This window comes from Sapajus apella, unplaced genomic scaffold (assembly GCF_009761245.1).
Source record: "Sapajus apella isolate SASKATOON/1434 unplaced genomic scaffold, GSC_monkey_1.0 scaffold66, whole genome shotgun sequence".
In the NCBI taxonomy this organism is placed as follows: domain Eukaryota; kingdom Metazoa; phylum Chordata; class Mammalia; order Primates; family Cebidae; genus Sapajus; species Sapajus apella.
In genome coordinates this window covers 11952534-11963839 of record NW_022437006.1, presented here as the reverse complement: position 1 = coordinate 11963839, position 11306 = coordinate 11952534, and the positions used below count along the sequence as shown (strand labels likewise).

The 11306-nt window shown below is 43.1% G+C and overlaps 1 protein-coding gene across 5 annotated transcripts; it reads left to right on the top strand.

Moving 5' to 3' along the window:
- The first annotated feature begins 318 nt into the window (after nt 1-318).
- On the top strand, nt 319-10290 carry ASB8 (ankyrin repeat and SOCS box containing 8). Of its 5 annotated transcripts, none has more exons than XM_032248448.1 (5): nt 321-453; nt 666-791; nt 4284-4441; nt 6778-6882; nt 8058-8690. In XM_032248448.1, exons 3-5 carry the CDS (start codon nt 4313-4315, stop codon nt 8688-8690), a joined length of 867 nt encoding a protein of 288 aa, XP_032104339.1. In that variant the 5' UTR covers nt 321-453; nt 666-791; nt 4284-4312. The 5 variants fall into 5 exon arrangements, with proteins under 5 accessions (XP_032104337.1, XP_032104342.1, XP_032104339.1 ...); XM_032248447.1 differs by having other exon boundaries at nt 663-791; XM_032248446.1 differs by lacking the exon at nt 666-791 and having other exon boundaries at nt 319-453; nt 8058-10290.
- Nucleotides 10291-11306: the final 1016 nt, after the last annotated feature.

Sequence of the window (11306 nt, the reverse complement as noted above, 5' to 3'; positions counted from 1 at the left end):
TGCCAGAAGTATTTTTATTTGCCAAACACACTTCTTATTAAGAGTTTAGTCTCCTAAGCAACTAAACCATTGTAGATGGACCCACTGCTGGCCTGGTCCACGCAGATGCAACCATATGGAATCGGCTCAACAGCCTTAGTTCCTGAGCTTTTTTCCCCCACTGCAGGACGAAAACCCGAGCCCCGCCGCGGCAATCGAGAACGTTGCATTGCGCCTGCGCGCATAACCTATGCGCAAAGAGAGAAAGTAACCCCTTAACTAGGCCACGGGAGGACGGAAGCTGCTGCACAAGTCTGCGCAGGCGCGCCTCGCTTACGAACACTCGTCAATGCGCAGGCGCCCAGCTTAGTTGGTCTTCTTGTCCTGTAAACAGAGGGGCTTGCCGCTGTGGGGTTCTGCTTCCGGGTCACCCTTGACTGCGGCTTTCCACACCCCGCTCAGCCTAGCAATTCGGTGAGTGCGGTTCTTGGTGCGGGAAGGTCTACAGCCAGGTTTCCCAACCCAGGGTACCACGCCCAATAACGCTTCCTCCACTCCCAGGTCGAAGTGCTCTAGCTCTCGTGGCTGAGACTTCGTTCCGGGCCTTAGAAGGCAGATCCAGGAGGGAATTGTTCCCTTTTTGAGGCCCCCGCAACACAAATTGTGTGATTCTCTTTCCGTAGCAGACCTGCCTGGAGTGCTGCGATCTGTTGGGAGCCTGTGCGTTGAAACCGCACGTCCTTGCATTTCGTGCCCTTGCCCCCCGCCCCCTAGCCTCAGCAAGACAGCTGCCGCGAGCTCTCCCGCAGCAGGTGTGGTGGGATTAGGGGCGCTGCAGGCTCAGCCAGAGTTCTTCAGGGGCGGGAGGGGGCGGGGAAGCCGAGGCCTCCCTCGCATTAGAGTTGCTGTGTCTTCTTTTTTCCGCCTTTTTTTTTTTTTAGCTTCGCAATAAATGCCCTTTGGTGTTTTCTCTGGATCCCGTAGCAAAAGAAAACGAGGGAGACAGGGCATTCAGCTCTAGCAGAGCTGAAAAAGGGGGCCAAACCGTACACCGGCTGCAGTCTGATGAGATCGAATTTAGATTTCCGACAGTTCCTGACAGTGAATGCAGTTAATTTGCCCTGAAGTTTCATTCCTTTACCGGAAGCTTTCAGGCAGCAGCAGACCACTGACCATACTCTTAAGAGTTCTTAGCCCGGAGTCCAAGAGCCCCCCAGAAATGACTGCAGTGTTTAGTTGCATCAGATTATCGTGGCCCAGAAATGGTTAATGAAACCACTTTATTTATTTTAATATTTGAATTTTTTTTGTACAGACGGTTAGGTGTGGGGGTCACCTCACCATGTTGCCCAGGCTCGTTCTGAACTTACAGGTTCAAGAGCTCCTCCTGCCTTGGCCTCCCAAAGTGGTGGGATTACAGGCAACACAACCACTTTGGTCAAAGCCTACTGCTTTAGATGCGATGTCTTCCGCTCCCATTCTTGGAATTCCAACTCAAATGCACCTCTTTTTTTTTTTCCTTTTTCCTTGAAACAAAAAAATTATAAGATACAGACCCTTGTCTCACATATGGCAAATCTAAACTGTCTAGAAAATGTCATAGACATATAAACAAGTGTGTGAGCTTATTCATGCATGATAACAGGGGAGAAAAATACACAATTTGAATTATCGATACGTATATTTTTAACTTGTATTCTATTGATTAATATAATTTACATCCAACATAAATGGCTACTGATTCACAAAAAAGAAACTATCAGAATTTATAGTGTATAATACATAAAGGGATACTTCATCACAAAAAGCAAAAATTAATTGGCCAGGAACGGTGGCTGACATCTGTAATCCCAGCACTTTGGGAAGCTGAGGCGGGTGGATCACCTGAAGTCAGGAGTTTGAGACCAGTCTGGCCAACATGGTGAAACCCTGTCTCTACTAAAAATACGAAAATTAGCCAGGCGTGGTGGTGCACACCTGTAAATCCTAGCTACTCAGGAGGCTGAATCATGAGAATCGCTTGAGCCTGGGAGGGGGAGGTTGCAGTGAGCCAAGATTGCGCCACTGCACTCCAGCCTGGGTGACAGAGTGAGACTCAAAAAAAAAAAAAAATGCAAAAAATGATATGTTATTATTTTGAGATGGAGTCTTTCTCTTTTGCCTCAGCTGAGTGCAGTGGTGCCATCTCTGCTCACTGCATCCGTTCCCTCCCAGGTTCAAGCAATTCTCCAGCCTCAGCCTCCCAAGTGGCTGGGACTACAGGTGCATGCCAGCACACCTGGCTAATTTTTTTGTATTTTTAGTAGAGATGGGGTTTTACCGTGTTGGTCAGGCTAGTCTCAAACTGCTGACCTCAAGTGATCCGCCCACCTTGGCCTCCCAAAGTGCCAGGATTACAGGCATGAGCCACCATGCCCTGCCAAAAAAATTATGTATTATTAAATGACCAAAACAATTTTATATGCATAATGTGCTTATTTACTTCGTCTTAAATTTCTGAGGATCTCAAGTAATCAACTTTACATTGGTTCAACAGATATTTAGAACCTACCATGTGTCAGGTACTGTTGAAGAAAATCAGTATCGTTATTCCCGAGGAGCTTATAATAAGGACAGAGATTTCTAAGCACTTGCACCTAGAGAACTGATACTGTGTATTATGTTTTCTCTATAGTTTTTGATATGTGTTGTTTCATAGAAATGCTCTACCTTACTGGCTGTAATTTTAAATGGTCCCTAACTCTTGTCTCTTATACAGCCAAACCTTTTAAGTTGAATTGAAGTATATTGCATTATTTTCTTCTTCCATCCTAGAACTCTGTCTTATTGTGGTTTCAACATGTATTTCACCAAGTCTATTTCTCAGTTGTCACGAATAGCTAATTATTAAAAATTTTGGCTGGGCGTGGTGGCTCACAGTTTTAGAAAAATATGCAGATTTTAAAGCAAGTTAAAGACGGGACATGGTGGCTCACACCTGTAATCCCAGCACTTTGGGAGGCCGAGGCAGGTGGATCACAAGGTCAGGAGTTCAAGACCAGTCTGGCCAACATGGTGAAAGCCTTTCTCTACTAAAAATACAAAAAATTAACTGAGTGTGGTGGTGGGCACCTGTAATCCCAGTTACTCAGGAGGCTGAATTGCTAGAACCTGGGAGGTGGTGGTTGCAGTGAGCCGATTGTGCCACTATGCTCCAGACTGGGTGATAGAGCAAGACTCCACCTTAGAAAAAAAAAATTTTAACTCATTTATTTTTTTGAAATGGAGTCTTACTCCGTTGCCAAGCCTGGAGTGCAGTGGTGCAATCTCAGCTCACTGCAACCTCTGCCTCCCAGTTCAAGCAATTCTCCTGCCTCAGCCTCCGAGTAGCTGAAATTATAGGTGGATGATACCAGACCCAGCTAATTTTTTTGTATTTTTAGTACAGATGGGCTTTCACCATGTTGGTCAGGCTGGTCTCGAACTCCTGATCTCAGGCAATCCACTGACCTCCCCCTCACAAAGTGCTAGGATATTTTTCTAAAACTGAAAGCATATTTTACTATGAACTTTAATTTTCTCCTAGTTTTATATAGACGACTCTAGAGTAGTTATACATTTGCTTTCCTTTCTTATTTTAGAATATTACCTCAAATATTTCCTTTTTTTCCCTCTGCTGAAGACATTTCAAAATATTTCAGATGCCTTTTCATTATTAAGATAGATCTATTTGCTCCATAGCCTTCTTCCTCTCTTTTCACAGGTAACAATCACTTCTATACTGTTTAGTTAGTCAACCAACCAATATTTGTTAAATACCTGCCTTTTGTGAGATTCTGTGGCTGGCCTTACATGGGTGAAAAAGTAGAAGACCAAGTGCTTGCCTTCTAGTTGATTACAGTTTAGGTGGAGAAACAATATGTACATAACTATATTGCAAGGCCCAGTGTTATAAATAACTTAATGGTGGTGCTGATCATAAAAACCACAAAAATTCAAAGAAGAAAAATAATGTTTTGTGACCTCTTCAGCCTTTCAAAAATCCTATTCCTTGCCTAGTCTTGTTTGTAAACCACACAGAGCTCCATAGGGGTCTTAGTACCTCTTAGGGAAATCTTGTGCTAGACTAGAGTAAAACATTTGTGTCCAGGTTTTTCCAACTCCCTAGGCAACTATTATAATTCAATTCCTTATGGTTATGAAAATAGTGTTAATCACTCCTTGAAATCTGCTTTTAGTATTGGGAAGGCATCAGAGAAACACCTAACCCTAAAGACAGGGGTGCTCAGTGATATATACGCCTAAAACTTCTTTGTTTCAGGCAGTTTGGAGCATGTGAACACCTTGAACCTTGATGAGTTCCAGTATGTGGTATATTATGCAGAGCATTCAGAGCAAATACTCTCTTTCGGAGCGCTTAATCCGAACAATTGCTGCCATCCGTTCCTTCCCACATGATAATGTAGAGGACCTCATCAGAGGGGTAAGTGTGCTAGTATTGACAGGAGAGTCCTTTGCGATGTGAAGTGGGAAAGCTCTATAAATCCTCATGTAAATCCTCCTTGACTCAGCCCAAGATCACAAGGAGTTTTTACATTTTGTTAAATGCATTAACTTGATCATTAAAATGCATTTCCCCATGTTTGCTTTGCTTCCCTTCTCCCTTTGTGTATCTGACATTTTTCTTCTTGGAGTATGTTCTCAATAACCCTAGTCTCATGTTCTTTGTAAAATATCTAGTATGATGCGTATGTAATCCATTGAACTCAAAGTCTTCTCTACATGTTTTACTAACGGAGGAGGTGGGCAAAGCAGAGGTGGTTTTTATTTTTATTTTTTGAGCCAGGAATTCGCTTTTGTCCAGGCTGGAGTGCAGTGGTGCGAAGTTGGCCCATTGCAGCCTTGACCTCCCAGGCTCAAGCGAACCTTTCACCTCAGCACCCTCAAGTAGCTGGGACTACAGGCACATGCCACCATGTCCAGCTATTTTTTTTTTTTTTTTTTTTTTTAATTTTTTTGTAAAGACAGGGTTTCACCATGTTGCCCAGGCTGGTCTTGAATTCCTAAGCTCAAGTGATCCACTGTGCCTGGATACAGAGGTGGTTTTTAAATCCTTGTGACCCCTTCTTCATACCTGAGTTATAATAATTACAATGGAGAGATTTTTTACTTACGTTCTATGTTAAAGGCAGCTACCACTTCTGGTTCTGTAGAGGATATCAACCCCTAAAATGCATGGTAATTATAGTTTAAGAAAACACCTTAATTAGCTGATATTTAATCACCACTCTTCAATAAGTGTTATATGACTAGTATCCTAGGTCTTTACTATCCTCTTCTATGTATTTGTCTTGTTGAAGAGAAGTTAACAGAGTAATTTTTTGATCACCAGAAAATGCATCCAGATAGTTACTTCTATATATTCTTTTTTAAGACTTTTAAGCTCCTCATTTACAGCCTGGATCTCTAGAGCTGCCTCAGAGTTATTGGGCATGACTGGAGAAGGAAAAGTCATGCAGTGTTAGCTTATTCTCAGCAAAAGTGGTGTCGGAAGACTCCACGGTAGAAATTTTGTCACATTCTAATTCTAGCTCTGCTGCTGAGTCATTCAGTGACTTCAGTCTGACTGGTATCTCCATCTCCTTTGATTTTTTTTTTTTTTTGAAATGGAGTTTCACTCTTGTTGCCCAGGCTGGAGTGCAATGGCACGATCTCCGCTCACCGCAACCTCCACCTCCCAGGTTCAAGTGATTCTTCTGCCTCAGCTTCCTGAGTAGCTGGGATGACAGGCGCCAGCCACCCTGCCTGGCTAATTTTTGTATTTTTAGTAGAGTCGGAGGTTTCACCATGTTGGCCAGGATGGTCTCAAACTCTTGACCTCAGGTGACCTGCCCGCCTCAGCCTCTCAGAGTGCTGTGATTATAGGTGTGAGCCACCGCATCCCCTCTCCTTTGATTTTGAATAGAAGCACTAGCAAAAGCTAGGTGGTAAAGAATGCTGATTCTAAGAGGCCACTTTGAAGATGTTTATAAACAAGGAAAAATAGTGTTAAGATGATGCTACTATTAGTGATGGTCATTTGTTGAATGGCCAAAAGAGCATGCCAGTTCTAGCTTCAGTCTGACAGACTCGGTTTCCTACTTTTTCAGAATATGGTGGCCATAGAAAGTGGATTGTTGGTCCAGCTTTCCTGTCTGATGATAAGGTTTCCAGTGCTTTGACACATAAGATTATGTCTTCAAGGCTGGGCGCGGTGGCTCAAGCCTGTAATCCCAGCACTTTGGGAGGCCGAGGCGGTGGATCACGAGGTCAAGAGATCGAGACCATCCTGGTCAACATGGTGAAACCCCGTCTCTACTAAACTACAAAAAATTAGCTGGGCATGGTGGTGCGTGCCTGTAATCCCAGCTACTCAGGAGGCTGAGGCAGGAGAATTGCCTGAACCCAGGAGGCGGAGGTTGCGGTGAGCCAAGATCGCACCATTGCACTCCAGCCTGGGTAACATGAGTGAAACTCCGTCTCAAAAAAAAAAAAAGATTATGTCTTCAGTGATGTCCAGATGACCATCTGGCAGGCTACCTTGTGGAGAAACAGTAACTTGATCTAAGGAATTAACAGTTGCTTTCCTTCATCTTCAATGTACTCCTTTGGTTTGGACATTGGCATTATATTGTTTAATTAATAGAAAAGGAAACAAGGAACTAGCAGTGTATCTATAAAATAGAGTTAGAACTCTATCCCCTGGACTCAGTTCTGAATCCTGTCCTGCTGGGCAAGCTGGAGCTGAGCACACTGACCGGAGTTTTCTTCTGCCCACAGGGAGCAGATGTGAACTGCACCCATGGCACTCTGAAGCCCTTGCACTGTGCCTGTATGGTGTCAGATGCTGACTGTGTGGAGTTACTTCTGGAAAAAGGAGCCGAGGTAATGTTTTTAACACATTCACATTAATGATTCACTAAAATTTGAGCTTCATGCCTTCTTAGAATTTCTCCCCATCACTCCTCCATCTCTTCCCTCCTCCAGTCTGAACTTCTAACTCAAGATAATGTTGGCATAGTCAATATTAAGGAAAATGTAACGGTAAATATATAAAATGATATAAGGATTTCATTCCTTTGCCTTCTGTCCCTGCCCGCCTCCCCCTTGCTCCCATCTTACGGTATTGATCCTCTGCCTTTCTTCTCTTTAACTTAAGCTGTTGCTGGCCATCACTTCAGGAAGCTTACCTTGTAGGGGTTGTTGTTATTTCCATTTAATCTTCTCATTGCCTATTGTCTGTCCAGGAGATGTAGATACAGAGATCCCTCAACTCTGATTAAAGTACCCCTAAAAGTACTTAAAGTACTTAAGAAGTAGTACTTAAGATAAAAAGGTTGAGCTTACTTAAATGTTTCAGGGTTTTTTTTTTTTGTTTTTTTTTTTAAATGCATTAATAAGGGAATATGCTATTCAGAAATTTGAAGAAAAAAATTACAGGTGATACTGTCAGCAAGACAGCCACTTTTCCAGCACTGGAAGATTTGTGCTTTTCCCATCACATGCTTTCATCTGGGTTCTCTTGTGAACCCACAGCATATTTTTGCAAAGGTCTGACTCATATTCTAACATTTTGAACTTCTCTGTATGGTTAAAGAACATAGCAAAAGCTATGATTTTTCAGTCTGGTTGCTACATTAGCCACAGGGTACAGAAAGGGTAAGATAAGTAAAATAATCCAAAACTCTGTGTAGTCAAGCAGCTTTCCAGAATGTCTTTCAGAGCAGTTACAAGGACTTAGACTTCCTCTATTCCTGTCTTACCCCTTACTTTATGGTAGAGAGTCTAATGAATAGATAAATGAACACTGCAGCAAAAATCTAAGTAATACAGACCCACTGGTCAATGCATATAATAGTGTTGACTGTTTGAGGACAGTTCTTTTCCTTTTTGCTCCTGCATTTTCATCTTTATCACTATGATTCCCTGGGAGTTGCTTGTTGACCGTCTTCTTCAGAGCACTGCATATCAAAGGTAGTGGGTAACCATGCAAGTTTCTTTGCTGCCGTCCTGTCTTCCTCAGTAGTCTGTCTGCTGTAATAGTTCCTCCCTTTTTACAGGTGAATGCCCTGGATGGGTATAACCGAACAGCCCTCCACTATGCAGCAGAGAAAGATGAGGCTTGTGTGGAGGTCCTACTGGAGTATGGTGCAAACCCCAATGCTTTGGATGGCAACAGAGATACCCCACTTCACTGGGCAGCCTTTAAGAACAATGCTGAGTGTGTGCGGGCTCTCCTAGAGAGTGGGGCTTCTGTCAATGCCCTGGATTACAACAATGATACACCACTCAGCTGGGCTGCCATGAAGGGAAATCTTGAGAGTGTCAGCATCCTTCTGGATTATGGCGCAGAGGTCAGAGTCATCAACCTAATAGGCCAGACACCCATCTCCCGCCTGGTGGCTCTGCTAGTCAGGGGACTTGGAACAGAGAAAGAGGACTCTTGCTTTGAGCTTCTCCACAGAGCCGTTGGACATTTTGAATTGAGGAAAAATGGTACCATGCCACGGGAGGTGGCCAGAGATCAGCAGCTGTGTGAAAAACTGACTGTTCTGTGCTCAGCCCCAGGAACTCTAAAAACACTTGCTCGCTATGCTGTGCGCCATAGCCTGGGACTCCAGTATCTGCCAGATGCAGTGAAGGGCCTTCCACTGCCAGCTTCCTTGAAAGAATACCTGTTACTTTTAGAATAGCCCAGAGAAGATGTTTGCATCATCATGCAGGCCACTCTGGGTGAGGTTGTACCTGCAGTACACTTTGTCACAGAAAACAGAAAAACAGTTGTTCCTGTTGTGTGGTTTATAGATTTCAAAGCAACATGTCACAATGGTAACCTCCATACCACTTCCCCTCCCCAAACCAAACAGCCAAACAAAAAGAATCCCTTACTTTTATTTTCTGTTTATTGCTTACTTGCCTTTTTATATTGCCCTTTGCAAAAGAAGAGGTCTCCCTCAATCCTCCCCTTAGGAAAGGAGTCAGCAGTGCAACTAAATTTCTCTAGGAAGATGGAAAGTACTTAGAGAATATGTGTGTGGTTTTCCTTTGGGGACATGGTTAATGGTCCAGAAAAATTCCCTCTAGAAAGCATTTTAGGTCGAGTGCAGTGGCTCATGCCTGTAATCAATCCCAACGTTTTGGGAGGCCGAGGTGGGCAGATCACCTGAGGTCAGGAGTTTGAGACCAGCCTGACCAATATGATGAAACCCCGTCTCTACTAAAAATACAAAAACTAGCTGGGCGTGGTGACAGACGCCTGTAATCCCAGCTACTCGGGAGGCTGAGACAGGAGAATCACTTGAACCCAGGAGGCAGAGGCTGCAGTGAGCTGAGATTGTGCCATTGCACTCTAGCCTAGGCAACAAGAGTGAAACTCCATCTCAAAAAAAAAAAAAAAAAAAAAATCTGTGAAGTTTAAGAAAAATCACAAATTCAGCTAACACAATTGCATCCCAAAGATGAAGATACTGTAACCTCAAATGGTGCAAATTCAGAACTGGGCTAGATGACATCCCTAGTGTGCCATGTCCTTGGGCATTTGGAAGGGACTGACCTCTTTCCCCTCATCAAAGGAAACAGCAGACTTTGCCTCTTTCTCATGGTTGTGCCCAAGGGCCACAGTAGCTCTGAAATAACATAGCTCTAATAACAGTAATACATAGCTGTATTACTACTGTTTCAGAGATTATCTTGCTGCTTTCCTTATAGAAGAGAAAGCAGGTTCTAAGCAGTCCTGAGAACTTAGCTTCTAATGCAGCTCTTTCTCTTCTTGAGAGCCAGTCTGTTCTAAAGGGCTTTGCAGGCAGTTCCTACACCTATGGTGTTTGTTCCAGCAAGGAAGAGTTATGGGCTGGGCTGCCTTTTCCCATGGGTCTTCATTCCCAATGGAAAGTTCACTCTGCTTGCAGTTTGGAGTTACTTTTCTTTCAGCTGTTTTGGAAACTTTGCTTTTTACTGATTTATACAATACATTGGTGAGAAGGTAGAGTTGGGATGGGGGTGGAAAAAGCATAGAAGAGCTTCTTTTGTGATGGTCCATCTACCCAAAAGAGATCTGCTTTAGTGAACAATACTCTGTCATTTCATGTTGCTATACTAGATCAAGTTGTTACTGATTTTAGATGACTTATATGCAAACTTGAAAAACTTTTTTTTAAAAGTTGATTGGGAACTACAATGAATGGAATCTACTGACACAGCTAATTGGAAAACAGATGTCTGCTTTTGTCCTATTACTACTGGTGTTTAAAAAACACCATTTAAAAAATAAAGAATAAATAGTTCTAAAAGCAAGTTGGCAATTTCTACTTTTCCTACTTTTCCCCAACCTCCCTCAGAAAAAGTTCATTTACTGCCTGGCTCTTCAATATAACTTTGCACCCCAACCTTTCTCCCGTTAGCAACAGTGATTCTGGGCCTTGTTGGAGTGAACAGGAGGGCTTGGGCAGAGTATCTGAAGAGCTGCCCCTTCCTACCACAAAGTTGGAATTACTGCTTTAAGTTCTCGACTCCGGCTGCACATAAAATGACCAAGGAAGCTTTTTGAAAACACTGGTGCCAAGATTTCACCTCATACCAATTCTTTGGAATTTTTTGGGGTAGGGCTGGGGGCTTGAGTGCTTCAAATGCTTCGAATGTAGCCAGGAATGAGATCCCACTGCTTTAGTCAGTAGTTCTCAAGCCTAGTTATTGAAACCACCTAGGAAAAATTTTAAAAATACTGAAGCCAAGGCTCCACCCCCAGAGATTGATTTAATTGGTCCAAAGCAGACCTGGTAGGGTTGGGTGCAGTGGCTCATGCCTATAATCCTAACACTTTAGGAGGCTCAAGTAAAAAGATCATTTTAGACCAGGAGTTGAGGTCCCCATCTCTACAAAAAAAATAAAGTAGACCTGGGCATGAGTATGTTCAAAGGTGCCAGGTGATTCTAATATTCTGTTAGATTTATAAACTGCTTTATATGCTATTTCTCATCATGGAGACTTAATATTCTGGAAAAAGAAAGTTTTGGCCATGTAGGAAAAATATTACCTGTTTCTCAGTTATTTCATAATCACTTGTGGTTGGTGGCTAATAAATTCTGCTTCACCTCCACTTAAGAGTTTAAACACAATTGCACTTATCTTTTTAGCTGTGGGGAAACAGCATGCACCATCACAGGTTTTTGTTTTGAGACAGCATCACTCTGTTGCCTAGGCTGGAGTGCAGTTCCGCCTCCTGGGTTCAAGCAATTCTCCTGCCTCAGCCTCCCAAGTAGCTGGGACTAGAGGCACATGCCACCATGCCCAGCTAATTTTTTTTTTTTTTT